This window comes from Pollachius pollachius (genome assembly GCF_949987615.1).
Source record: "Pollachius pollachius genome assembly, chromosome: 16".
Classification (NCBI taxonomy): Eukaryota; Metazoa; Chordata; class Actinopteri; order Gadiformes; family Gadidae; genus Pollachius; species Pollachius pollachius.
In genome coordinates this window covers 18,414,311-18,440,688 of record NC_136949.1, presented here as the reverse complement: position 1 = coordinate 18,440,688, position 26,378 = coordinate 18,414,311, and the positions used below count along the sequence as shown (strand labels likewise).

Below are 26,378 nucleotides of genomic sequence, written 5' to 3'. Positions count from 1 at the left end.
CGCGTGATTTAGGCGCGACACTTTGAAAAACAGACTGGATTTGGATGTGATAGATAGGCCAACGCGTTTTGTCGTTTAAATTGGATGCAAACAATATTCACATTGTAATGGGTGTGCAGGATCTGTGGTCTACAATCGGGCCGATTAGAGAATCCGTGCCGTTATACAGCTTAACTGGACAGACTTTAGCCGTGGACCTCAGCCTGTGGGTCTGCGAGGCGCAGCACGTCCAGGCTATGATGGGGAGAGTCACCAAGCCTCATCTAAGGTGATACCTACTTATACCAGACTGTTTTCTTGTAAACATTCATTGTACAAAAATATCTGGCACCTAACAATGGTCGTATGATACTATCAACAACTTGTATGTGTGCAGGAATTTATTTTTTAGAGTGTTGTCCCTCACACTGATGGGGATCAAGCTGGTTTTCGTCATGGAAGGTGAAGCACCGAAGCTGAAGGCAGAAACCATGAGCAAGAGGACCGAGAGCCGCTTCGGAGGGGTCAAAAAGGCTCCTTCAAAATCAACCAAAACCACAACAACAATAAAAAGCACCGGTAGAGGGCGCTTTATGGCCGTGCTCCGAGAGGTGAGGGCACTGATCATTAGGATGGACAAGTGGATGCATTTAATATATATTATATGTAATATAATTAATATATATATATATATAAGCCTAACCCTATAATTACAGTAAAGTCACTGTTTTGCCGCACATGTCTGCCCCCTGTCTCCTGTCTACCACCCTGTCTGCTGTCTGTCACCCTGTCTTCTGTCTGTCACCCTGTCTTCTGTTTGCCACCCTGTCTTCTGTCTGCCACCCTGTCTCCTGTCCACCCTGTCTCCTGTCTGCCACCCTGACTCCTTTCTTCTGTCTGCCACCATGTCTGCTGTCTGCTGTCTCCTATCTGCCACCCTAACTCATTTCTTCTGTCTGCCACCCTGTCTTCGGTCTTCCACCCTGTCTTCTGTCTGCCACCCTGACTCCTGTCTGCCACCCTGTCTCCTTTCTTCTGTCTGCCACCCTGACTCCTGTCTTCTGTCTGTCACCCTGTCTCCTGTCTGCCACCCTTTCTCCTGTCTGCCACCCTGTCTTCTGTCTGCCAACCTGTCTTCTGTCTGCCACCATGTCTCCTGTCTGCCACCCTGTCTCCTGTCTGCCACCCTGTCTTCTGTCTGTCTTTTGTCTGTCACCCTGTCTCATGTCTTCTGTCTGACACCCTGTCTTCTGTCTGTCTTCTGTCACCACCCTGTCTTCTGTCTGTCACCATGTCTTCTGTCTGTCTTTTGTCTGTCCCCCTGTCTTCTCTCTGTCTTTTGTCTGCCACCCTGTCTTGGGTCTGTCTTTTGTCTGTCACCCTGTCTTCTCTCTGTCTTTTGTCTGCCACCCTGTCTTGGGTCTGTCTTTTGTCTGTCACCCTGTCTTCTCTCTGTCTTTTGTCTGCCACCCTGTCTTGGGTCTGTCTTTTGTCTGTCACCCTGTCTTCTGTCTGTATTCTGTCTGCCACCCTATCTTCTGTCCACCCTGTCTCCTGTCTGCCACCCTGTCTGCAGTGTGCAGACATGCTGGACTGTCTGGGTGTTCCGTGGGTGACTGCAGCAGGAGAGGCTGAGGCCATGTGTGCCTACCTGGACTCTCAGGGCCTGGTAGACGGCTGTATCACCAACGATGGAGACGCGTTCTTGTATGGAGCCAAAATCGTTTACAGGAATTTCAACACGACAACTAAGGCAAGCTAATGAATATAAGGGTTCATGATCCTGTAAAAAATACATTTTCCTGAGGACATACCCTTATAACATAGGAAAAACACTGGTGTTGCTCCCTACAGTAATTATCAGCAGCAAGGAAACGTTTAGTAGTTACACTAATCTCCTGCATATGACAATTAAAGAACCTTTTGTGTTTATTCAAGGACCCACTGGTAGACTGCTACCGCACATCTCGAGTACAATCTGAACTGCATATGTCCAGAGAGGATCTGGTAGGTCTGGCCATCCTTCTAGGCTGTGACTACATTCCTAAGGTATGGAACAGATAAACAGACAACTACCAGATATAAATTAATTATTGTATTTTAACTTTTATTGCTATTTTTTTAAGGGCATACACGGAGTTGGTAAAGAACACGTTTTGAAGCTTATTCAGACATTGAACGGACAAACACTTCTACAAAGGTAATATATACATATACCTTGAAGTAAAAGTTACCAAAGAAACCAATCCAATCCAGATTTCTTTTATTTTTACAATTTTGCTTAAATTACTCCTTCAGATTTCGCCAATGGCGGGAGGAGGGTCCCTGCGTACCAGTCGGAGCTACAAAGAAGGTTCCTCATTGCAAATTATGTCTCCACCCTGGTGGGTATAGCCCTGCCCCATAGGTTCTGATATGGGAGGGAAGGAATGGGATGTGGGAGGGGTCAGGGGGTTGGGTACCAGGAGTTAATGCTGTCACAATCAAGCCCAAAAAGAATGATAAAAGAGATTCACCAGTCATGTATTTCTAAAATATGTACAATATAAATAATATTATTATAATTATTAATTGTATATATATCGTGCTGACCGGTATTCATCCATTACCTTTCACTTTTAATTATGAGTGTTTTATTCTAAATCTTCCATGTTTCTCCTTCCTCCTCAGGCTCGGCCAAGGCCCATGAGCGACAGGGCTGCCTGCTGTGCCACAGCCGGCAGTTCTGCCAGCCACAGGACTACGACTACCAGTGCCCGTGTGACTGGCACAGAACAACACAACAGGGCAACTCCTTCGAGGCTGGCATCAGAAAGCAAGTCCCTCTTCGATAAAGCAGTCTCACCTGTTATGAGCTATTGGGTTAATGCAAACTATGCTACGTATTGATACTTTTCACAGAGGTGTCATCATAGGACAAAGAGGGACGTCATTCTTTTTGGGTTTTATAGGGCTTGTACATCGTGACGTCACATCTCAATGACAACATTTCAGAAGTATAGGGGAAAAGGAATGCCATTTATAGTAATCTTTTTTGGTCATTGTTTAGTAATTGATAGTGAAAGTATTTGTCATTATGGGGAGACATTGTTGCGCTTTCAACAAGCAAGACATGGCAAAAGTTTTGATTAGCCCATGTTACGTCACAAAATGGTGGACGTCACAAACTGGCATCACAAAATGGTGGAGTATCGCCAACAGAAAATCCAGAGATTCATCCTGATGTTCAAGCTCCCGATGGGACCCGGGTAGTAGACTTCTCTTCTGTAGTCTTCTACCCATGCCTCTGCACATGCAAAAGAGCAGGCCCATAATTGAGTGTATTGTGTGAAAAGTCTATATGGATTGATAACGATGCCCTATACTTCTGTCTTATTATTTTATATTTTCAGGAAAACACTGGCAAGTGAACATTTCCCCTTTACAGAGGTAAAGTGAATTACGTTTCTAATCTTGTCACGTTGGAATCAATGCATATTTCAGGTTTGAAGTATATTCAACAATGTTCACCGTTGCAGATCATAGAGGAATTTCTCATCTCCAAGGATAAGCCTGTGCCAAAGTTTAGGTGGGCGAAGCCAAATATGTTGTTAATGCAGGTACGTTTTTATTCAACTCTGTTATGAAATGTATTCGGTGCAGAGGAGCCGGTGGGGGATCGTTCATAGTGGATCCACCGGGAGACAAATGTGTCTCTAATTTCTTTTTAGAAATTTGCCCTTCAGAAGATGGAGTGGCCGAAGCACTACACCAGTGAGAAGGTGCTGGCCCTGATGACCTACACTGACCTCATGAACAGAATATGCCGGAAAGAGGCGTCTTCACAAATCAAACCCCTTCGGTATGTATTATAAAATAATTTGGGGAACATTTTTAGATCGGTCCAACACTTAATATATATATAATAATTCTTGTTCTGTGTTTTTGTTTTTGACAGAATATTGAAACCAAGAGTGAGGAATGGAGTGGCCTGTTTGGAAATCGTCTGGAGCACACCGGGTCTGTGTGTTCTTGTTAGTCACTTCATTGTGAACATTATCTTTCATAAACCACACCACAAATTTCAGCTTTGACATCTGTCGAGATGTCATCTATAATGTCCACCGTTTAGCATCGGTTGCTCTTCAATTCAGACATTAAATCATTGAAAAGTAAATCCTCTACCGATCTCCAGGGAAAGGATATCATGTCTCTACAGGTTAGCCCACCCAAGCTGGGGGGAAGAGGGTCGTTGGGGTGGCTGCAGATTTGGGAGGGGTTTGGGGTCTTGTCTGTGGCTGGTTATGAGTTGGGGTTCAGGGAGGACCTCGGAGGTGTCAAATCAGTCACAACACCCGCTACGTGCTAAATCTGTTTCCTCCTGAAGCCTTGGAAAACTGTCATGAACAAGGAAATGCAACGCGACAGGCCTGTGAAACCCCACCTGTCGTAATGCGGCAATAGAACACCTATACAGCTTATGCAAAAAATATGTTGAATTTGCTCCGTGTTATCTCCTCTCTAAAGTTAAGAATGACTGATGCAGTGAATTGTGTATGTGTGTGTGTGTTTGTGTGTGTGTGTGTGTGTGTGTGTGTGTGTGTGTGTGTGTGTGTGTGTGTTGGTGGGGCAGACCATGCCATCGCCCGCTGCCTTTTAACAGAAAAATAAAACCTGGCAACATTCCTCTAAAGTGTTCCTTCCGTCTCCTGCGGCGAAATTAGCAACTCTGATAACATATTTGTTGTTGTCTGTCCCTCTGCCCACAACAGAGCACTATGCGTTTCCCGAGGACGATCCCTTGGAGGGCCAGGGCGAGGTGAGAACAGTGGAAGAGGAGGCTCTGTTCTCCCGGGCCTACCCAGATGTGGTGGAGCGCTACCGGGCAGACAAGGCTGTGGCAGAGGAGGAAAAGACCAAGAGTAAGAGCCCCCCTGATCCTTACTATTATGGGAGGATCTTTGGGATATTTCAACATGATTAAAAAATAAATAATGTAGAGGCATTTATTAACCATGTTGGATAAACCACAACATGAATAACATTGTTTCTATGCAAATCTTATTTTTTTCTCATTCAATACTAATAAGTCCCATCCCCAACTCATACATAGACCCTCCTTGCTATCCAACCGAAGACTTCCCCGAGAGCCTTCCTCTAAAGTGTCCACATCAAAGGAACCTAACGTGTTGTGGTAGCTTGCAAAAAGCAGCTCTTTGACACCTGTAAATGCTAAGTTTGGCAGCTAGCCTGCTTCACACCGAAGTCTTTTGATGCACCAGAGGTGTCTGTCTCACAGTTCTGGCCAAGCTACTCATATGGCCCTTTACTCAGCGGCTGTAGAGCTCATAGTATTCCCTAATATGTTTGAAAATCCCTTAATAATCCCTTAAACCTGCACTACTAACTAAAGAATAAATCGAGCCATTGTAGATTTATTTCACCCTGGTATTATTCACCATGTCATGTTACATAAACAAATATTTGTCTTTGTTTCTTTAGAGAAGAAAGTAAAGAGTAAGAAGGAGAAGCCCACCGACGTGTGCGATGGGCTCACAGACCTGCTGGCCCACATGAACCTGCAGAGCTCTGCGGCATCGAAACTGGACGCGTGTGAACAGTCTGCACCTCCGCCTCCGCCAACCGCACCGACTGCACCTGAACACAGCCCAGAAACCTTTGGTGTTGACCTGCCGGCACCCCAATCCCAACAACCAAAACACCCCAAACCTGGAGAAGACCGCTGCCCTCCTCGCTGCGTAGAATCAGCCTCGTCCTTCCCCTCATGCCTGGCCGCCGCGGCCTCGCCCTCCATCTCCGCCATCGTCGACCTGCTGCACCTGAGTGACATTGACTGGGACGGCTCCTTCACGTCCGCCCCACGTGCCAGCCCCGCCCCCAGCACCTCGACGGCAGAGCCCTGGGGGGCTCCAGAGGCCGTCAGCGGGATGGAGGAGAGCCTCCCCACTGGGGGTCTGGCGCCCGGATCCGGGCCAGTGGGTCCGCGGCCCGCTCAGGAGGTGGGCTACATGGAAAGACCCCTGAGGGAGAGGCTCCTTATGCGAAACATGGCCGTAACAGGCCAGACTAAGACCACTGAAGACCCGGTAACAAAGCATCTCGATAACCAGTCCCAGAGCCCACATGGAGCGGCCCCTGGTAAAGCTGCCACTAACAGCCAGCTGTCAGATAAGCATTACATGCTGGATGGAAATAAAACTAGTAAATGTAGTCAAAGTAGCACATATAAGGCATCTCGGGACCATCACGTTTCGGAGCTATGTGCATTGGCCTCAGCACAAGGTCGCAGCAAGGGCATATACGCCGGAAGCGGTGCTCAAGAGCCTCAGACTCACTCAGGCTCGGTCAGAGCGGCCTTATCTTCGGCCTCCATCGTTCCCCGCCAGCGTCACTTTGACCCGGTCACCCTGGGGAACGGAGACAGGAAGCCACCGCCTCAGGGCGCCAAGAGGAGTCTGTACACTGCCGCGTGTTCCTCCAGCAAGGAAAGCGGCGCCGAGAACCAACCTGTGGGAGCCGAGAGGAGGGCCAATTCCAAGTCACTCAGACACACAAAGCTCAAGCCTGCTTCTAAGGCGCCTGCAGCTCCAAAGAGAGACAAGTCCTCTGGCTGGTCTTCCTCAGGCTCCATGACGCAGGCCGTCCAGCGACCGGCAGCCTCTCCAGATGAGTGCTTTATTGACGGCCTTCCAGAGACCAGTCCAGACCAGGATGTGTTCATCGCATGTGCCCCGTCCTCCCCTGTGACGATTCTGGACAGTGACGACTCGCATTCCGGGGGTGGGAGCCCACTCCCTCTCGCCGAGAGGCTCAGGCTCAAATATCTGATGTGAAGGCCATTGTGTTATCTATTTCCCAGAATAACATCAATGTCGATGTGAATGTCTCCTTGCATATCATTTACTCACTTAGTTATATGTTGCTGTGGTATTATGTTATATTGTGTTATTTAAAAAAGTTGTTTCAGTTCACAGTATAACTATCCCTCTTAATACTGTTTTAACCTTTTTTTTATGATCAGTCGCAAGGTTGGAAAAGAAAAACGACCCGTCAGCCGTCGGTTGTGATCATGATTGTATTAAAGCCATGCGCACCTCATGTTAATACATTTTTCGGGACATTTTCACACTTAAAGGGTCAAATAATGTGACGAGTGTAAACATTGAAAATGTTAAAACTCGCATGATTACAAACGTTACAAACATTATTTCGGTGGTTTGTGTTTATTTGACAAGGCTAGTAGGTAGAAAACCTGCCGTTTATCATTGTCTGACAATGGAGGAGCGGCAGCCATCGACCCGTCAGCCGTCGGTTTGCTCTGAATACTGGGGTTTTACAAGCGTCGGAGCTCCTTGATCATTAGTGATGCGTTGCACACCTATGGAGACATGAAAGGTCTGGCAGGTTAGTGTGTGTAGTGGGAACCCGGTGACAGCTGCATCCTGCGTCTCTGGTGCGTAATAACATCCCATTCGCCGCCGCACCCCCCCCCCCCCCCTCCAAACACACACAGATCGATTTCTTTTATTTTCGATGGGTTTATAAAAATTCTAAGCACAAAGGGATTATAGTTTTGGTTTGGAGGGTGTCTGTCAATTCATCAAATTGTTAAAGAATACCTTTTTTAATTTCACTCATTGTCTTCTAGACTGCAGACACACGCAGGTCGCACTTGTCGGAGAGGTGTTAAACTCCAGGGGTAACAGAGTCATTTGGTTCCTTCATTAGACCATCACATCACACTGAGAATTGTCCTCACGCCATCTAGGGCAGGCTTTTCCCTCAAAGGGGAATCTAATTATTTGTCTTTCTATTACACATTATCCGTCTATTTGGCCTTATTCACACCAAGGTGACAACGAGAGAGGTTCTTGTTTTAGCACTTGAGTTTCTTTGAACTCGTCGCCTAACCTGTGAGCTCATAAACCCGCGGAGATCCTCTTCAGTATATACAGCCAGCAGCACTCTGAGGATCGATTCTTTTTTTGGTCTGAGGTCGACTGCGGCTCCACAGAATCTAGTAGTTCAGGACCTTTCGGATATGGACTGTCTGAACGACATGGAAGTCGTTTCTGCCAAAATCCTCGCAGAATGGGACTGGAAGAAAGAAGAGAGCGCGTTTGGAGATCAACAGGACTCACTGGAGTCCAACTCGCTGGGGTCCTCCTTCGACTCCATATGCTCCTCTCCCGAGGTGTCCTCGACCTCCAGCGGACATCAGGACTACCAGGACCTGTCGTTCAGCTTCACAAGTCGGAGCAATGATCTATGCGCGACGCAACGGCAGACCAAACACAAGATGTCGACCAAAAGACGCATGAAGGCCAGCGAGAGGGAGAAGATGCGGATGAGGAGCCTCGCAGAGGCTCTGCACGAACTCCGGGACTACCTTCCACCTGACTACAGCAAGAGCGGACAGCCTCTGACCAAAATACAGACCCTAAAATACACCATTGAATACATCAACCAACTGGAAGACCTTCTGAACCATGCGTAACTGCTGGACGCATGTTTTACGCATGACCCTGTTGAAATAGTTTTTATTTTTCTCTTTAGATATTAAAACGTGATAATAATTTAAAATGTTTGTGTTTTATAATATGTTCCCCTTGTACATATTTTAGTGTGCAGTAATTAAATTATGTATTTTGTCCTTATTAGGCTAATTAATTGACCCATTTGTTTTAAATTGGGCGCTGAAAGCCACTTTTGGGTAGAACAGATGATGGTACCGAAGATACTCTGTGAAGTGAAGAAAACAATTAAAAATGAAATCATTTCAAATGTATTGGGCCTGTGTGACTTGGTGACATTCAATTTTGATTCGACAGTAGGCCTATTCCTTTTTAATTAATTCAGTAAAACGGGTTCAAGTTGATTGTTGAGTCAGCAGCAATCAATCTCAAGATTTGTTTAACAACGTTTAACACATAACGTTACAAACATAGGCCTACCACTAAAGTATGCCTACTTTTATATATCTACCTCTACATGTTGTTCAATAACGTTTGTTTGAATATGTAATGTTACCCCTGCAATCTTGCTGTATGGAGGGGTGTTTATTTGCTGCATCTGGGGAAAATTAAGCAAAGCTCGGGTTCAATATGGAACAAATGAAGCATGTTTTCGAGCAGCAAAATTTTACAAACAGCACCCCATATGAAAAGGTAAAATGAAAATAAAAATGATACGTTCAAATCCTCTCTTTCTAAAAAGCCCTTTGCAATGCTCTCTATCTCTTAATTTCCATAGTCTGACACTGTATTTATGTTTAATAGCCTAATTCCGTTCTCCACCTGTCGACCAGATATCCTCAGATTTTTCCTCTCACTTCACATATCCTCTTGATGCTAAGTTTGGATATTTTTCGGAGTCGTCGTTCATTCAAATAAACAAACCTTTTCGAGTCTGATCGTTCGATTTGGGCATAGAAATGCGTGTCCCATACTGTAATAATGTGCTTGCGTATATGGGGGATGAACGGTAACACAGCGAAAACATAGGGCGCTACGTTAAAATAGTTTTTTAACCATTTAGTCTTGGGGCCATTTTTGGCCATTTTTGGCCAAAAAAGACCTTTGACTACCCAAAATGCATACTGTAAACAAAAGTGAACCCAAACATGTAGAAGCATAGACTTGGTCTGTGATATCTTGTGAACCATTTAGATAGCATACCAGATGTTCTGATATGTAATGAGACAGGCATAATCACACAAAAATCCAATTTTACTTAAAAAGTGAAAACTGCAATGGTATAAACACCAAAACTGAAATAGTAAAAATACTAATAAACAAAAATAACTATTTACATGAATCCCTCCCTCCCCCTCATTCCTTCTCCGGGCGTTTAGCCATCTTTCAAAATGTTCATAAAACCAAACTCACAAAAATAAATAAAAAATATAACCGCAAGCGGTGATTAACGGGGTCCGAGCAAAATTAAAAGTCAAGAACACACTAAAGGAAGATACATAAATATGACATAACCACGAAGGAAAGATGTTGATGAAATGTTTCACTTAATGCAATACTGTGCTTCGGCTTTCAAGTGAGCTGCAACGCAATGACTGATGTCATGTTCAGCTTGTTCATGATGCGTATTCTGGATTCGAACTCTCAACCTAAGGAACACCAGTACACGACATTATCCCGTTGAGCCACTGACATTCCTGAACTGCATGAAGCCTCATTCAGAATTTTGAGTCCAGGTCAATCTCGTAAGGAGAAATAATTCTCAATTTGGGTTTATTAGTAGTGGGGGGTATTGGTATCCACCTAATAATAATCGTATGTTTTTTTATACAATAACAAAATAGTCATAAGAAGAATTGGCTAACTGCTCCAATTTTATTGGCCAATATTTCTCAAATGGAACTAAGTAAAACAAATTCTGTTTGATGATTTTTGTGACGCTTGGTCTAAAGATATGTGGCGATTTTTGTGATTTTTTAATTACTTAGACCCCTGGTTTTATAAATGCGTTTGATTCTAGAGATTAATATTCTGAAAGAATTTTGAGTCCAGGTCAATCTGGTGAGGAGAATTAAGCCTATTCATGATTTTTTACAATAGCGCCACCTTTGGGTGCAGTACCACAAATGTGGGTTTATGGGTAGAGGGGGTTATTGGTATGCATACCTGAAAATTTCAAGTTTTCGACTTACGGTATAGGCTGCAGTATGACTTTAACAGAATTTGAGGGGAAAAAACAACGTTACAGAAACAATAGGGGCCAAGCAGCATCGCTGCTCGGACCCCTAATAAAACCACACACGAGCGCGCAAATCAACCACCTGCCCCACACTCGCACTCTGGCGAGGAGCCTGCTACTTTACGCACACCCCTTGGTATTTTTTCTCACCCACACGTGAGACAGTGTTTGACATGCTGGATATCGTCAGAAAGGTATTTTCATTGGCTATTAGGATATCTAAAGCCCGTCCCCGACCCTTGCTGTCTGCTGGTGTAGCTGTCAATCAAAGTGTACTTGCCCCGTTTTGATAGTGATCGCCTCATTGGCTTGTAAGGCTTGTTTACAAGGAAGCCTTGATCTTACAGACATGTGTGAGGGCTGGGTGAATCAGACGACAATAGCGGAATTCACACCCTAAATCGCAGTTTCCTAAAAAAAAACATTGCAACGTTTCGGTTTTCTATTTTTCGGCTGCTTTGTATAAGGTGGCTTGTGAATATACTGTCGTGTTCTTGAAGGAAGTAGTTCAATCCGGATCGCTTTTAACTCACTTTATTTGTTAAAGTATTTCGGTATTGTAACTATGAGGCAAAAAGGAGGGAATTGTATTTAACACGCGTGGAGAGAAATACCGCAAAGGTACATCTAGCCCCGGGGCTTTCCCCGGTGCTGTCAACGGGGCTGCCATATGTTTCTGACCTCAACTGACTCCCGCTCCCCGGTTGTATCAAATAGGCGTGGCCTATGTGACGTGTTGGCTCAGGCTTCCTCACCTGTGCTGCCATCTGTGGCTGGAGTAGTTAATGCAGCTTGTATGTTGCGTCCTGCTCCCCCTGTGGCTATGTATAGTAATTACAGCTTATATGTTTGATCCTGTTCCCATGAGGCTATGTGGAGGTAATGCAACTTGTGTGCTTAAAATACGTAACTATACACAATGTAATTAGACTAAAATAATATTGATATTCGATTGCTAAGGATATCCACAACGACGATAAAGTAAGAATGCACCAAGGGGAGGAGAGGGTGAGGGGGGCTATTTTGACCTAAGACACTAGGATATATTTGATCTATATTCGCTAAACATATTTATTCCACCGAATGGTTGACATTGGATGACATTCCCGAGATTCTAAGGTTTCAAACGGTGTATGACATGACTATATCACTCAACCTTATAATGCCGAAAATTGACCCAGCATGTTGGGGGGAAGGGGTGGTGTAACTAAAACTTGCCCGCCGGCGGGATTTGACGATTAAGTGGTTTTAAGCAGACAAGTAGACAAACAGTAGGCCTACACGATATAGCCAACATTCTAATTTTCATAATCAATCACCATAATTAGGTTTATTTCGGCACATGAAGAAACAGTCTGAGGATCTACGTTGGTACACTTGTGCACATCTCTTACTTACATATTTTTCAAGGGAAAGGACCATTTTTCACGTGTCAAATTTCCATGAATATCTTAAGTTACAATGAGCAGCTTTTTTAAGTTATCAGAATGGCAGCACATTTGTGGTTTTGCCCAGCAGCCATCGATTTTGATATAGCCTAATTTAACTGGATATAACACTAAGAATATTTATCTACATAAGCATTCAATATGACGAATGCTTCGTCATATTGAATGCTTATGTAGATAAATATTTAACATACATTTTTTACATGTGATGAGGCTGATGTATGTCAAAATACTATCTTACTCCCTAGTAACAATGCATGTGACCTCTGCATTATTATATATTATGTTTAGAACGCTATATTGTACAATTCTATAGCACATCGATTGGGCTAAAGCAGCAATGCAAACACTCAACAATTCGATATAATATAAAGTTATCTGAATTTTCACCACATGTTGCGTCCTGCTCCCCCTGTGCCTATGTATAGTAATTACAGCTTATATGTTTGATATATATATAAAAAATAGACTTAGCAGACAGAATTACAAGATCTCTTAAGATTATAGCAAAGAAAATACATAATTCCATCTGCGCAATAATTCCTGGATTTTGGATCTTAATTGAGTGAGCCAATGATCCCATCTTCAAATATCTGTTTCAATTGTATTTAAGGTTTTGCAGAAGTTCCCTCTGTTAATCCTTGGGATGGACGGATAGACGTTCACGCCCAGATACATAAGAGATTGAATAACATGAATACTGACCTTGCTAGGGTGCTCAGTGGTATTACGTTAGGCATATTCAAATAGATTTTATAGCTTGACAGATCATGGATGTTTTGGAATAATTAAGATACTAGTGGGAAAGATGTATCTTTAAAAAGAGGAGAATATCATCTGCATATAATGAATTTATGCGATTATGAACTTGAATGTTTAGATAAGATTGAACTGAGGCTGTCTGATCTCCTGTGCAGGTGGTTTGAGCCAAAAAAAGAGGCGGGAGAGTGGACTTCCTTGACTGGAACCACGTTTCAATGTGAAGGAAGATGAGACGGTATTGCCATAGTCATTGCACTAATGCTTTTCAAGACACCCAAAGTGCTTTACATAGTCAGTGTGTGTGTGGAGGTGATATGACACCTCATCCACTACAGCACCCATCTGTGTGCTGCACAGCAGCAAGTTGGCCCAGAACTCTCCCCACACACTGCAGACACTGTAAGACTGTAAGGCTCAACTACAAGCTGTCTCAGCATCTTATGTTTGCAGTACATATTCTTTCCTTTGCGTTGATCAGTTTATTTGGGAAGATGTTGCATATTATATTCAGTTCATTACTTTTATATCGATAGCACAAAACCCACTTGTATGGCAAATCACCAAAATGGCTTCCAACCATGTCATGAACGTGAATGTAGATAGCCCTTTAATATAATTATTTCCTCTTCCTAGATAAATGTCTACCTATATCTCTGCAGTTCTTTCTCTTCTCCGACGGTGTGGTTGAACACGAGACTTACTGTTATCAACTGTTATCAAGAAAAAACAACAAAGGGACGTTTTTGAATAAAGCATTATGAAACCATTGCTGTTCAATGCCGAGGTTGTGTGTAAAAGATTTGATGGATGATTGAGAAACATACAGTACGTCTATATTGAATGTGATGGAACAGAAACAAGAGTTTTGCCTCCCTCATCTCTCCTTGTGGGGGACTAACTTATCAGATCAGTGCAACAGTGTCATTCTCAAATAGGTAATGTGGAGCTCTGAAAGGGCAGGGCAGCTCTTTATAAAGCACAGCAAAGAAACATCTCAATAATGATGAAATAAAGGCCATATTACCAAAAATCTACTGGTATGACAGGAAATATTATGGCTCCGCTGATATAACCTTTGAAGCGAATCTATCTGTTTGGTAGAGTGCAATCTGTGCCCATTGTCCTATACATTTATTCAACAGAGAAATATAATGAATTCCTTCTGGTTGGTGTCCTGACTTCATATTCCAAAAGAGTAACTACTGCGAAACTTTTATGTGGCATTATGAACGTGCAAAGCTCATTTGTAAAGGGCAAAATAATGTAAAAATTCCTACAAATATAAATGCATAAACAGACAATATCTGATTACAGAAAATGATCACTATTTATTAGCCATACATTCGACTCCCACAGAAACTAAAACAAATAAGAGACACAGTAGAAATGGGCTGAAACAATACAATAAATGTATGTTACACTTGATGACATCAAAAAGTTTTTTTCTGTTGTAGAGGACTATCTAAAATTATCCACATGATCAACTCCTTTGTATAATGTACATTTTCCGTGTACATAGGTCAGTTTAGCCTTTCAGGTCAGCGGTTGGACTGGGCACGTTGTCAGCGGTTGGCTCCTCCCACATGGGTTGTAGAATATGTTCCGGAACCTTTGCCACTGCAATCTGACAGAAAATCAAATAATGGACGAGAAGGTCTTGGCATTGGCTGTGAAATACACCATACACAGAGAATAATCACAGAACAACATTTAGACCTTTAGAGGTTATTGGCACATTCATATGGTAAGGCTGTATGTAATCTCTATGGTATGCTTAAGCACCATACCTTGGAAACCTCCATGGCGACTCCTTCTGGAAGATTCCTCTGAATGTATTCCAGATACACCTGTGCTGTAGAGCCTGTTAAACGGAAAAGCTACAAGAAAACCCAAATGACTATCATCAAAATCATACCTCATTTGACCAACCCACATGGACATGACATTGGAAGCATTACCCTATAAAATTAGGAGTTTATTCTAAACCCCAATTAAACCCTTTCAAGAAGTCCAAAAGTTGCTGCAATGTTTGCTTACCTCAAAGCAGCGGTAGTGTGTCCTCATCTCATACTGCACTCTGTGTTTTTTAAAGATGTGAATGGATTTCAGGAGAGTAAGCCTCAAAATGTCCTTTGGAGGTTCAAAGCTAAGATACGATGGAGGAGGGGGGAAACAGTGATAAGGATTGGTTATTTACACATGTCATGTAGGTATTGTCAGGGCCTCTGGAGACCAATCCTGCGACTGCTTGCTAATTTTCATTGTAATTGAATCAATTTATATTTGTTAAACTGATCATTTAGTTGATCAAATGTCACAAATAAAAACATTCCTATCAAGTTACCAAAGCTCAAAATTGTATCAATGACATAACCAGAGTTTAGGGGCAGAAACCATTATGGTTATGAACCATTGCAGAGGATACCACATACCAAGGCTCACAAGCCCGGTATTTGTCATTTAGGTGTTAATAATTGTACATAATGTTGGCTGACTTGCCTTTACATGGACCATGTGATACGCAGTAATTGTTGTTTCAGTAATTGTTTTTTTTATTGATTATTATTATAGTTTGAGAGACTTTAAAATTAGATTTATTATTAAATTATTCTTATTAATTATTGTTTATATTTTGTTGTCTTTTTCACAGAGTCTGCTGATGCAAGAGAGAACGTGATACGATAAATCTTTAAACGACATCTGTATGATGCGTTGCTATTATTTCTTTGGATCAGTGTAGTAACAAAACTAATGGACTAATTAATAGGAACTGAGACTTACACATTTCCTAGAGTAATGCCCAGCTCCTTAGCTGCCATGGTGGCAAAGAATTCATAGCTGTCCAGGACGGATGTGTCATGGCCCTTAACCAGCACTGAAACCTTCTGGAACAGTGTGTCTGGCTCGTCTGTAACTGTGATCTAAAAGAGGAAGACACCCCTTTTCAGGTCAACTCTGCTGAAAGTAGTTGGCTCAACTGATTTCACATAAATGCTTAATTAGAAGCAGCATATTTTCCAATTCAATTAGAATAATCATTTTGCAAAACAACAATAAATGTTTAAGATAAGAAGACTCACCTGTGAAGATGTCGAGGCCAAAGAGGAGGCCCTGTGGAATGAAGCTCTGGAGGAATAAGACAGTTGAGAACTCAAGTCAGAGTGACCCATATCATTGTACCTATCCAGTGTCCATAAAACATGGATAGTTCAATACATTTTTGCCTAATACATTTTAATGTTTAACCTATTAGACTGAGTTTTGAATGATGAAACGTCATTGTTGGAATGTCAATATCCGAAGGAAATTAAGACTTCAATGCATTTCAGATATGCTTGAATGAATTTTATTAGACATCGTGTTGTGATATTTAATAGTCTAAAGGCATCATGGTTTATATTGTAGGGATGGTGGAGGGATGCCTTTGACATTAGAGACACTGACTTATTACCGTAGTGTTTGTGATGATCTGTGACCACGACAGGCGTTCAAACTCCTCAAACCCTGAAACCAAAATTAGGAAGGTTTAACCAGCAATTGCAGTAAACATGACAGCTCACAGCTCAACGACATGTGATAACATTGGCCATACCAACATTCATTGCCACTGCCGTGTGTCCGGTGCGGCCAAAGATAATTCGTTCAGTGAAATTGTGTTTATAACAACGAATGTGGGACTACGAACAACAAAAATATATGAATAGTTTACCAAGAGTGGAATTCCTGAGGACACCCTTGCCATTGCACAAATGTCCCGACTGAACCTCACGGGCGCCGCCATGTTTGTTGAGGGCGGTGCAAGGGGCGGGGTTAGGGGGACGACGGTCAGAAAGGAGGCTGCAACCGCGTGGACCGGAGGAGAAACAGAAAGAGACAATATCTCTGAATTGCAGTTGTGAAATTGGATGAGGGCCAGGCCAATTGTTGACTGGCACAGTATAACCCCTAAACACGAGGATCACCTTCATGTTTTAAAGTGTGGCCAGAGCGACAGAGAACTCAACTCAGGCCCATGAACAGCCAGGCCGACAGCCACATCAAAGATAGCCACCTGAAAATAAACGGCTATAACAATTTGTCGAATATTTATCGTGCAATGAATAAACCACATCATAAAAGGTTATTCTTTTTTCATCCCATTGTGTTGTATTATTGATATGTATTGAAATGTTATTCTGGTTGTTTGACCTACTGTTTATTATTGTACATTTGTATTTCTGTTTTTATTTGTAGGTTGTAATCAGGGCCTCATTGAAAAAAAGAAACAATGGCCTTAATGGCCTCCCCTGAATAAATAAGGTTAGATAAATAAAAATGATCAGATTTAAATCCGTGTGTCACGTGACGCGGCAGTCGGGCCTGCCAGGGAGCCACACACACACACACACACACACACACACACACACACACACACACACACACACACACCGACACATGTACACAAACAGACGAGGTAAGACGGGTTCGTCCGCCGCGGCGCTTCTTCCATTGTAGTGTTCATCGTATTCCTTCACCTGGTCTCGCGACTGCCTTACCGTTTGATTGACAGGTTTTATGTTGTCAGACACACAGTATTTAAAACGACATGAAGGCATCAGTCAAGCTACATCGCTAGCCGAGGCGAGCTAGACAGCCGGGGAGACGGAGCCGACCGGAGAGGTTTAGGGTCGACCAGCTAGTTAGCCAGCTAGCTGCCATCAATGGTACATTGATGGCAGCTAGTTAGCCAGCTAGCTGTCATTAATGTACAATGGATGGTAGCTAGCTGGCGAACTCAACCAGCTAGTTAGCCAGCTAGCTACCATCCATGGTGGACTGATGGCAGCTAGTTAGCCAGCTAGCTGCAATCACTGGTACATTGTACCTTGCCAGTCATGATTTGTAACCCCGTCTTCCATCGTTTCTAAACACATTTCGGCTCTTGAAACGGTTAACCCTACGCTTACGCTTATAGTCAACAAACCCGTTTTCATGTGTTTTGTGATGTCGTGCCTGTTGTGTAATGTTAACGATAACCTAGCTGTATTCTGGCTACAATGCTAATGGTGATGATGGGTGTTTATGTTTACCATATTTCTCCACCGCCGACTGGCTGGGGCTCTGAGTGGCTCCGTTATGATGTTTAATTACACTGTCACTTTGAGCTGTTTGTTAAAAAGCTGACAACACTTGTTTGGTAGTAGCCATGTTTCTGACTGGTTGTCTGATTTATATTGATTTGGTGGACTGGTGTGCACTTGTATGATTCGCTTTCCACACCATCGGTTCTTTGTGATGAAAGCGGTCCACATAGCTTATTAATAATAATAATCTGTCTGTTTTTCACTGTTTCTCACCCGTTTATCATCAAATAACTTTTATATATTTCTATACTCTATTTCCAATTATGGGGTGCACTAAATGATGGTATATTGTATTGAACGAGAACTGGTAATAAATGCATCGTGTCCTTTGTTTTTCTTGCCTCTCTCTTCAGTCTTTAATGGGTACTCCAACGCTGATTGGAAAAGGACGCGCGTTGAAGTGATGACGTCGCTGGGAGAACTGGCAGTCCTGTGGGTTGACAGCTGATACAAGGAGTCCCTACTCCTCCCAGTCACAGCAGCTATCGCACTAAAGGGACTGAGGCCAAGGGATGAAGACTGACTGGATTGCACCATACTCCATTTCAGTGGAGGTATAGGGAAGTTTGAGGATGAATAGATCGAAAATATAAGAGCGCCACACCGATTTTTCAGAGTCATTATTAGGTTGTCATGGCTTAATTGCAAGAAGAGCAACTGCTATGGTGTTTACTTTTTCACTCCGCTGCCTAGTGGTTTGATACAGAACTGAATGGACTACTCCTGGATTTTACAACTCGACATGACTTGATTACGTGCCTTTCTTTTTGGTTATCCATCATTATATCATCTGAACGCAGTAAAGTGCTGCCAGGCCTGTTATTTATATCATAACGTGCAACACTTTGAGTTAGAAGTCAAGTCATAACAACTTATCAATTAAAAAATATATCCCTCTTCTGAGATAAAAAAAACAAAACAAAACAGGCTTACTATGCACCGTCATCGCTGTCTCTCCGGCACCGATTCATCCTCATTGGTGTGCCGCTCCTAGCATTTCAAACCACTTCAGAGAGTCTCTACCGGCCTGGGTACTCCTTTTATCCTCCCCTTGCTCTCTCACACATAAGGCAGGAATGTTCGCCGCGGTCGAGCATGGACCTGTTCTCTGCAGCGACTCAAATATCCTTTGCCTGTCGTGGAAGGGACGGGTGCCCAAGAGCGAGAAGGAAAAGCCGGTGTGTAGGAAGCGCTACTACGAAGAGGGATGGCTCGCTACAGGCAACGGGAGAGGCGTAGTCGGTGTCACGTTCACATCAAGCCACTGCAGAAGGGACCGCACAACACCGCAAAGAATCAACTTCAACCTCAGAGGACACAATAGTGAGGTTAGTCGAGGTGTGTGTGTGTGTGTGCTCGCATTTGTCTTTAAAGCTACTAATCCTCATTATTAAGACTCTGTAAAGAAAGAAGTAATTCATCTGGCACTCTGCTCCACTTTCACAGTTATGTCTTTGAATTGTCCTCTATGTGGCCGTAGAGAAGTGGTATTGTATTTGGTAGTTGTTGGGACCCCTACTATAGCATCCTGTTTCCGCGACCTGCCTAATGTCCAGGCCTATCTTGCATGAAGCCCAATTAGAGGTGGGCAAACTGGCAGCACCGCTAACATCAATGGCGCGCTCTCATATCCACCATCCTCTTTGAGAGAGAGAGAGAGAGAGAGAGAGAGAGAGAGAGAGAGAGAGAGAGAGAGAGAGAGAGAGAGAGAGAGAGAGAGAGAGACCAGTAGTCCAGCAGGCTGAGCATTGAGTGGATGGAAACCCAGCCGTGGGTGACTGAACTACTCTTCAATGGCGTCCAGGCATTGTTTATGCCTGGCCCCCTTATTTACTATAAAACTTGGATGTAGTCATGATGACTCATTAATGGCCTCAAACCTTCAATATCAGTTTATTATTGAATACGAGTTTGACTTTTGATGTTTTTTTTCATGCATGGTGGTACGGTGAGGTGCATGTGCGGTGTTTTAGCGTAATGGAATAGGCAACGCGTTATCATTATTAAACAGGTCTGTTATTATGTTCCTTTATTAAATATTTAGGCCATCATAACTAACATAATAACATCCTTATTTTTGTAATGTGTTTGAGCCGGTTGTTCCTGGTGGAGGAACATATATTATTTTGGGGACATTAAACACTCAGCGATTGGCCTCTGGCAGTGTCTAAAACGTTGGATAATAATTTCTACAATTACAGTTAACACAATGTATTCATTCTCCCGGACAAGCTGCGGAAAAAGCCCTGGCGTGCTAATGTGGACCACGAAGAATGTGTATTGTAGCATAAGGAGCAGTCATGTTATTTTGTATTGCATATTATAGCATTCAATTACGATAATTCTCCGGTGGCGTTATATCTTTTCACACAAACGTAGCACCCGTTCCTGTGAAGCTCCTAATGTAACGGCACATCCAGCTTGAGCATGATCTCATTGTGTGTGTGTGTGTGTGGGTGTGTGGGTGTGTGTGTGTGTGTGTGTGTGTGTGTGTGTGTGGGTGTGTGTGTGTGTGTGTGTGTGTGTGTGTGTGTGTGTCCTTTCACACATGATCTCCGGGTAAACTCCAGAGAATCCGGTCCGGAGGTGATCAGGAGTTGAGATGATCAGGAGTGTCCCTTAGACACATGCAACAGGAGATGAGATGGATCAGACATGTTTGCACATACTGGAGATACTCCGTAAACTTTAAGTCTGGGTATGTGTGTAGGACGCACGACGCAGAACAACTAGTATGCAACAGAAGTCGCAGTGTTTTGTTGAAAACACACCAAAGGTGGCGGGTGAGGCTACAAACTCAATGTCCTACTTTCGGAGCGTGTGTGGCCTGTGTGTGTGCGTGTGTGTGTGTGTGTGTGTGTGCCTCGTCACCTGTACTGATCTCCCTGTTTTTCATTTATTATTTTTATAACCCGGGACTCTGAATCCTGTATCGGTGAAGATCTTGTCTGGCCGTTTTATCGACACCTCAGACTGGTCTGAGTGTGTCAGTGTCTCTCTGACGACGGGGGAACGTTGCGCAAAGTTCCATCGTCATCTTTGAGCTGCAAAGTGAAGCTGTGACATCCTTCAGCCAGTTTACTGGCTGAATGCACTGTTGTGCTTTTATCACTCTCTTTCTCTCTCTCCAGTGCAGCATGTAAGAAAGTAGAGCGTTAAGCTGGCATTCTCCAGGGAAAAAGGCTTTTTAGATTCGCTGCTATAAATACGAAAAAGCAGTTTAAAGGCTTCAGCAGAATCATGTTATTGTTTGTGTGTCTGAGTGCCATTGCTCTCTTTATAGGCTCTTGCTCAAGAACAAACTTGCACAGCACACGTGTGTTAAATGTTACGTTTATTGTGGGGATGTGTGTTTTTCTTTTGGTGAAACTACTCATTCGCAAGGCAAAACCAAATTAATTTGTGCTGACGATATTACTATAGATCACAACAATATAAATGACGTACTGATGGCAACCATTGAACATCGACATCTGAAATTCTGCATAATCAACCAGAATTAATGTGGCACTTAGTATGGGAATGAGCCAAAATCAAGAGTAATAATGAGCATGTATTTCTCTCCTATGCTTTGTGTTACCGTAGAGGCTGGTAGGTAGTGTCTTAGGAGACGTACCCAATGGAGAGCGATGAGCCCAGGTGGCCTGTTTACATCATATTGTTTTGTCTCCTCACCCCGTTGTTTCATGGATGGGATGATGTAACCACTCTGCACCTTGTTTAGGACAGACCCTACTGCCTTACACAGTCCCTGAGATGCGGCACCCAATGAAATGTCTAGGGCTGGCCCGAATAAATAATTTAAAGCTTTGGATATTCGTTAGGTTTCCAAAATAATATTAAAGAGGAAAAAAAGAAAGGACAGAATTAGTAGTGCTCATCTTTCACTGCCTGTAAACATAGCGGGCGGAGACCACTGCCGCACAATCTAGTTTTATCAACCTCTTTTATCGATTTCTAAAGTGGTTCAATTGATGAAATAAATGTGTTATTTTAATAACGCAAAATAGCCAGACAACCATATCACGGTACATTAAACATTTGTAGGAGTAGCATTTAAAGGGTCAGTGACTGTGTGTGTGAAAGGGTGACCACCTTTTGTAAATGTATTTAAAGGTCCCTGACGTTTGTCTGTGACGTTCCTTTGCATTTAAAAAAAGTTTCTTCCTGGTGCGGCCTGATGAATAATTCAGTGTATCGTATCTCTGGTGGGAGAGAAGTAAGGAGCCTGCACGGGATGGCTGGAGAACTGGACCTGCAGCACGCAGCGCCTCGCAGGGCGCCATTAGCAAGGCGCTGCCCATTGTCCAGGTAGAGCCCCGCTAATGGATGGCATGTTCCGTTTGGCCCAGGTGCATTTGTGTCACTTTCTTTGTAGTCTTACAAATAAGGTTTAGCGCCAGTGTATCGATTCTTGTATCGCACGACGACGATATATTGCTGTTTTGATATTATGTCCCAACCCTAATATCGGTATTTATATTTTTGGCTACAGCTGTCTGCCGTGCAGAGCCTGGTCAAACTGATCAACTCAACTCATGATACACTCAGCCCTGTTTCCTCCCGGGCGCCGACCTCATAGCCTTCTCTCCTCTAGCATCAGGAGAGCATGACCCCGTGTCGCATTAGGCCGCCCTCCCACGCTCCACCGGTGTGCTCAGTAGTAAAGGATTTAACCAGCTGATCCGTTCGCGGCGAGTGGCCATGTTGCATAACACGAGGCGCTCTGCTCAGGTGTAATTTCACGATCTGTATCCACAGAGAGAGAAGTAGTTGTTGGACTGGCTCCTAGCTGCTGCCCTCCCTCTTAATTCCATATGGATTATCCTCACAATAAAAAACATTTTCGTCATTTGATATTGTCCAGCCGTCATGAATGCCAATGCGTGCTAAATTCAGAGTGTCGCCTGATGCACCCTTGAATGATTTTGTGCCATACTGAAGTGGCGGTCCTGTGTGTTGCAATGCTGATCCATGTATTAGGAAGTCCAGCTACCAGTCCAGTTGCCTGTGTCCACAATTTGTCATGGTAGCTGCACTCTTGGTGAAAAAACGAGACCCTGGATAAGGACACATCATCTCATAAGGCCTCGCCTCCTTGCCAGACACTGCTTCCTCAAAAGGACCCGTCACCCCCATACCCCCAGCCCTCCAACCAACCCGTTTCCTGGCTGCAGATCACCATGGCGCTCCATACCGCTGTGCTGTCCTCTCTGCCACTTTTGGTCTGGATTTTCTCGAATTGAGTTATTGTCTGATTTAATATTCCATCAGTACCCTCAAGGAGTGTAGGGCGGGGAGGTGTTGAAATGCAGAGGAACCCAACAGGTTGAACTCTGTGACCTGTGTCATACTGCCTTGTAAACGTTGCAGATTGTTTCCTGGAAGGCGAAACCCAACATGTTGATCGCCATGTCAACAGTCCTCTAAATGTGCTCTGCTCTCCCGCTCCGTGGCTGATGCCATGGTGGCCCGCAGCTGTCTGTCCTTAGGTTTCATTGAGTCCTCCTACTGAAAGCTGCTGGGGTCAGCATCAGATGGAGGACGGCAGTGTGTCAAACAAATATCGTCCCTTCGGCCAGCCCCGGTGGAGGTTGCACAGTTTATGGGCAAACGTACCTCGGTTTCTATGGCCTTGTTGGGGCCTTGAGGGCAAAACAACAAGGGTGACAACAGCCGCAACAACAACAACCAGGTCAACAAAGTCCTCATTAAATCATCATAAAGCCCTTTGTGCTTGTACCTTAAGAGTGTCTTTTTTCCATGATCTTTGCTCGGGGAGCGATGGGCACTCTATATTTTTATGACTATATTAATATAGTCATATAGTCATGGTGATACTCGGCTGTCCGACTGGGCCCACCTGATCCGACCAGCTAATCCCTCCCCAGCTCCTACCGCCATGTGGCCCACACATTGTTCCACCTCTCGGTCCTGGGAGGGGCACTAGGGCACATGTGATCAAACAACGCTGCGAACAAACCAATACTCCTCATGTGTTTGGTTAATTGGATGGGAAAATCCCCATGACATTTACCCTATAATATACCTGCTTGATGCATGCTGGAGAAGGCGTCTTTGTTGGTGATGTAGTCATCATCTGCATTGTGCGGTTGTCTGTTTGGACCGTGCACTTTCAAAACATTGATCCACCTGCTGTGTTAGGCACATGGGCAGGTATTGGTACAAACCAGAGATTTTCCATAGTCATCAAATATAAATATCATCTTCCTAAAATCATCGAAGAAAATGTCTTGACGGTGGATACAATTTTTCTCACAATCTTTCTCTTTTACAATTTACATCTCTTTTACAATCTGTTCCGGTTAGGTTGACGCTAGACAAGGGCTTCGATACACAATGTGGGAGGGACTCGTTGCTAAGGAAAACGGAGAAAAAGGGTGTGTTTGTTTCTCCCAACATTTAAACACTGATCTATTGGGAATCCAGCACTTAGCGCAAGCATTGCACACCCTGTGTGTGTGTGTGTGTGTGTGTGTTCCTCCGGGAACAGGCTGATTCATAGCACAGACATACAGGACAGAAAGTGTGTTGGAGAAGAGAACGGCCCTCACGACATCAATGGATGTGTGAGCAACATGGCGAAGGAATTAAAAATGCAGATGATCGAGCAAGGCAGGGCTGGCCTTTTTCACAGTGTTGAGGAAGGTTTGATGATGTGTTGCCTCATGTATTGTCCTCAGGCCAGCCTGAAAGTCCGTCCATCTAAGTCACGGTGGTCACTGGAAGATGTTTCGTGCATCTAGTAAAAACTATCATGAACGCAGCGCAAAACCCCACAACACCCACTCCTTGTCGGTGATTGGTTGGAATACTATTTATTTTGGTTTTAAATGGTTGGTAGTACCATTTGTTTTTGTGTACGATCCCGGAGCATAGGCTGCCTACAGAGACGCAGGTTTTTGACGGCCTGCTTATAGGGCGAGCAGCTAGCGGATCGTGAGGAAAGATCAGATGAATGTGATTGTTTATATTTCGGCCTAGAATTGCTGATACAACCTTTAATGTTCATATTGTCTGTGCAGATGTAAATCTGCCATGGTTTCTCTTCAGCCCAACCCCTCTCATGATGTGGGCGCATGCTGATGCTTCATTCCTTCAGTTAAAAAAAGACACCTTCCTACACATAACCTTGAGACTTATGGAAATGTTAATCTACATTCGAACTCTGCTCGTTGCTGAACCCTGAAAGAACTTGGTCATTTGTCTTATAAATCGTGAACGTGGTAATCTATGCCCTTTTATCACTGTCACTGAAATATGTCCCCAATTTAGAGGGAAAGGGGGTAAAATCCTAGGTTTTTGCCATTCTCCCCAAAACACGATGTGTCCTCTAGGTTCACTCTGCTGAACGCAGGGGGCGTTCTTTACTGACGTCAGACTACCTATTAGGGGCACCCTGACGTCACGAGCAAAGGGGTACCGGTGGCGGTGCCGTTTGTGTGGATGTGCGGAGCTTTGTCTGGGCAGTGTTGGACTGCGGAAGTTGGGCTTTGTGGACACTTAAAGTGTAACACCACGGTGTGTGTGGATAGTGAAGCTCCGTCTGAGTAAAGGTTTATTTAACCCATTTGTGCCGGCTGCTGCGCGGCGCAACATTGTATCTACTAGATACAATGTTGCGCCGCGCAGCAGCCGGCACAAATGGGTTAATACCCGCGTCTGAGGGTCAGGATTCACGCACACTCATAGTACAACGCGAGAATTTCATACACAACATCGCCCACTATAATGCTCATATACGTGACGGTAGCAAAAAGTATTAAAGGTGTCCCATTATGGCCTTTTTTACTGTGTATTGTTGAATTTGTTTGATCTAATAGAATTGATTTACAACAATAAAGGGTTGTCGAGCACATTATTTTTTCTGCTACATTTATGATTATTACAACCCCTATGTGAAACACCCAGTTGATGGTTTGAACCTTCGTTCAAACCATTTAACACACTTGTATCTTCAAAAATATCGGAATTTCGATATAATTTAAACTTCATTCAGAATCACAGTTTTAGTTTCATACCGGCTTCGTTTTCAGTTGGTCTCATTGATTAACGTTGACGCTGGAGCGTGAGGACGTTCAGCAGTGTTGCCACATTGGACAGTTTTTCTCCACAGATTGTGCTACGTTTGGAGGACGTTCAGGCAGTGTTGCCAGATTGGGCTGTTTTTCCCTCTCTATCTGACTACTTTTAATCATGCACCGGCTCGCTATTCTCTTAAAGACACACACACACACACACACACACACACACACACACACACACACACACACACACACACACACACACACACACCCCAGCAGTGCAGGGCAATACATTTGACCTTTCAGAT

General features: G+C 43.7%; 4 protein-coding genes across 6 annotated transcripts in view; 3 read left to right on the top strand and 1 right to left on the bottom strand.

Annotated features, from left to right (window-relative positions):
• Window positions 1-107: 107 nt before the first annotated feature.
• gen1 (GEN1 Holliday junction 5' flap endonuclease) lies at window positions 108-6,812 on the top strand (the record flags this gene model as incomplete). Its single annotated transcript, XM_079753953.1, has 13 exons — window positions 108-268; window positions 377-590; window positions 1,556-1,732; window positions 1,918-2,028; window positions 2,106-2,179; window positions 2,278-2,363; window positions 2,650-2,794; window positions 3,372-3,408; window positions 3,498-3,578; window positions 3,690-3,820; window positions 3,917-3,978; window positions 4,731-4,880; window positions 5,461-6,812. 13 exons carry the CDS (start codon window positions 108-110, stop codon window positions 6,810-6,812), a joined length of 2,781 nt encoding a protein of 926 aa, XP_079610079.1.
• Window positions 6,813-8,020: 1,208 nt separating this feature from the next.
• msgn1 (mesogenin 1) lies at window positions 8,021-8,476 on the top strand (the record flags this gene model as incomplete). The annotated part of the gene is made up of 1 exon (XM_079753875.1): window positions 8,021-8,476. The coding sequence occupies one exon, from the start codon at window positions 8,021-8,023 to the stop codon at window positions 8,474-8,476; it is 456 nt and encodes a 151-aa protein (XP_079610001.1).
• A 5,734-nt stretch (window positions 8,477-14,210) lies between these two features.
• Window positions 14,211-16,698, bottom strand: mrps10 (mitochondrial ribosomal protein S10). The gene is made up of 7 exons (XM_079753973.1): window positions 16,612-16,698; window positions 16,354-16,406; window positions 15,983-16,028; window positions 15,684-15,823; window positions 14,940-15,048; window positions 14,690-14,779; window positions 14,211-14,526 (listed from the first exon to the last, which is right to left on the bottom strand). Exons 1-7 carry the CDS (start codon window positions 16,681-16,683, stop codon window positions 14,428-14,430), a joined length of 609 nt encoding a protein of 202 aa, XP_079610099.1. The 5' UTR covers window positions 16,684-16,698; the 3' UTR covers window positions 14,211-14,427.
• A 611-nt stretch (window positions 16,699-17,309) lies between these two features.
• Window positions 17,310-26,378, top strand: part of tulp4a (TUB like protein 4a) — a 35,337-nt gene continuing 26,268 nt past the window's right edge. For 2 of the 3 annotated variants that reach the window (XM_079754067.1, XM_079754065.1), the window contains exon 1: window positions 17,424-19,353. In XM_079754067.1, the coding sequence (XP_079610193.1) occupies window positions 19,102-19,353 (252 nt within the window). In that variant the 5' untranslated portion in view covers window positions 17,424-19,101. Of the gene's footprint in view, window positions 17,356-17,423; window positions 19,354-26,378 lie in introns of those variants that run through there. The other variant, XM_079754066.1, reaches the window with a different exon arrangement.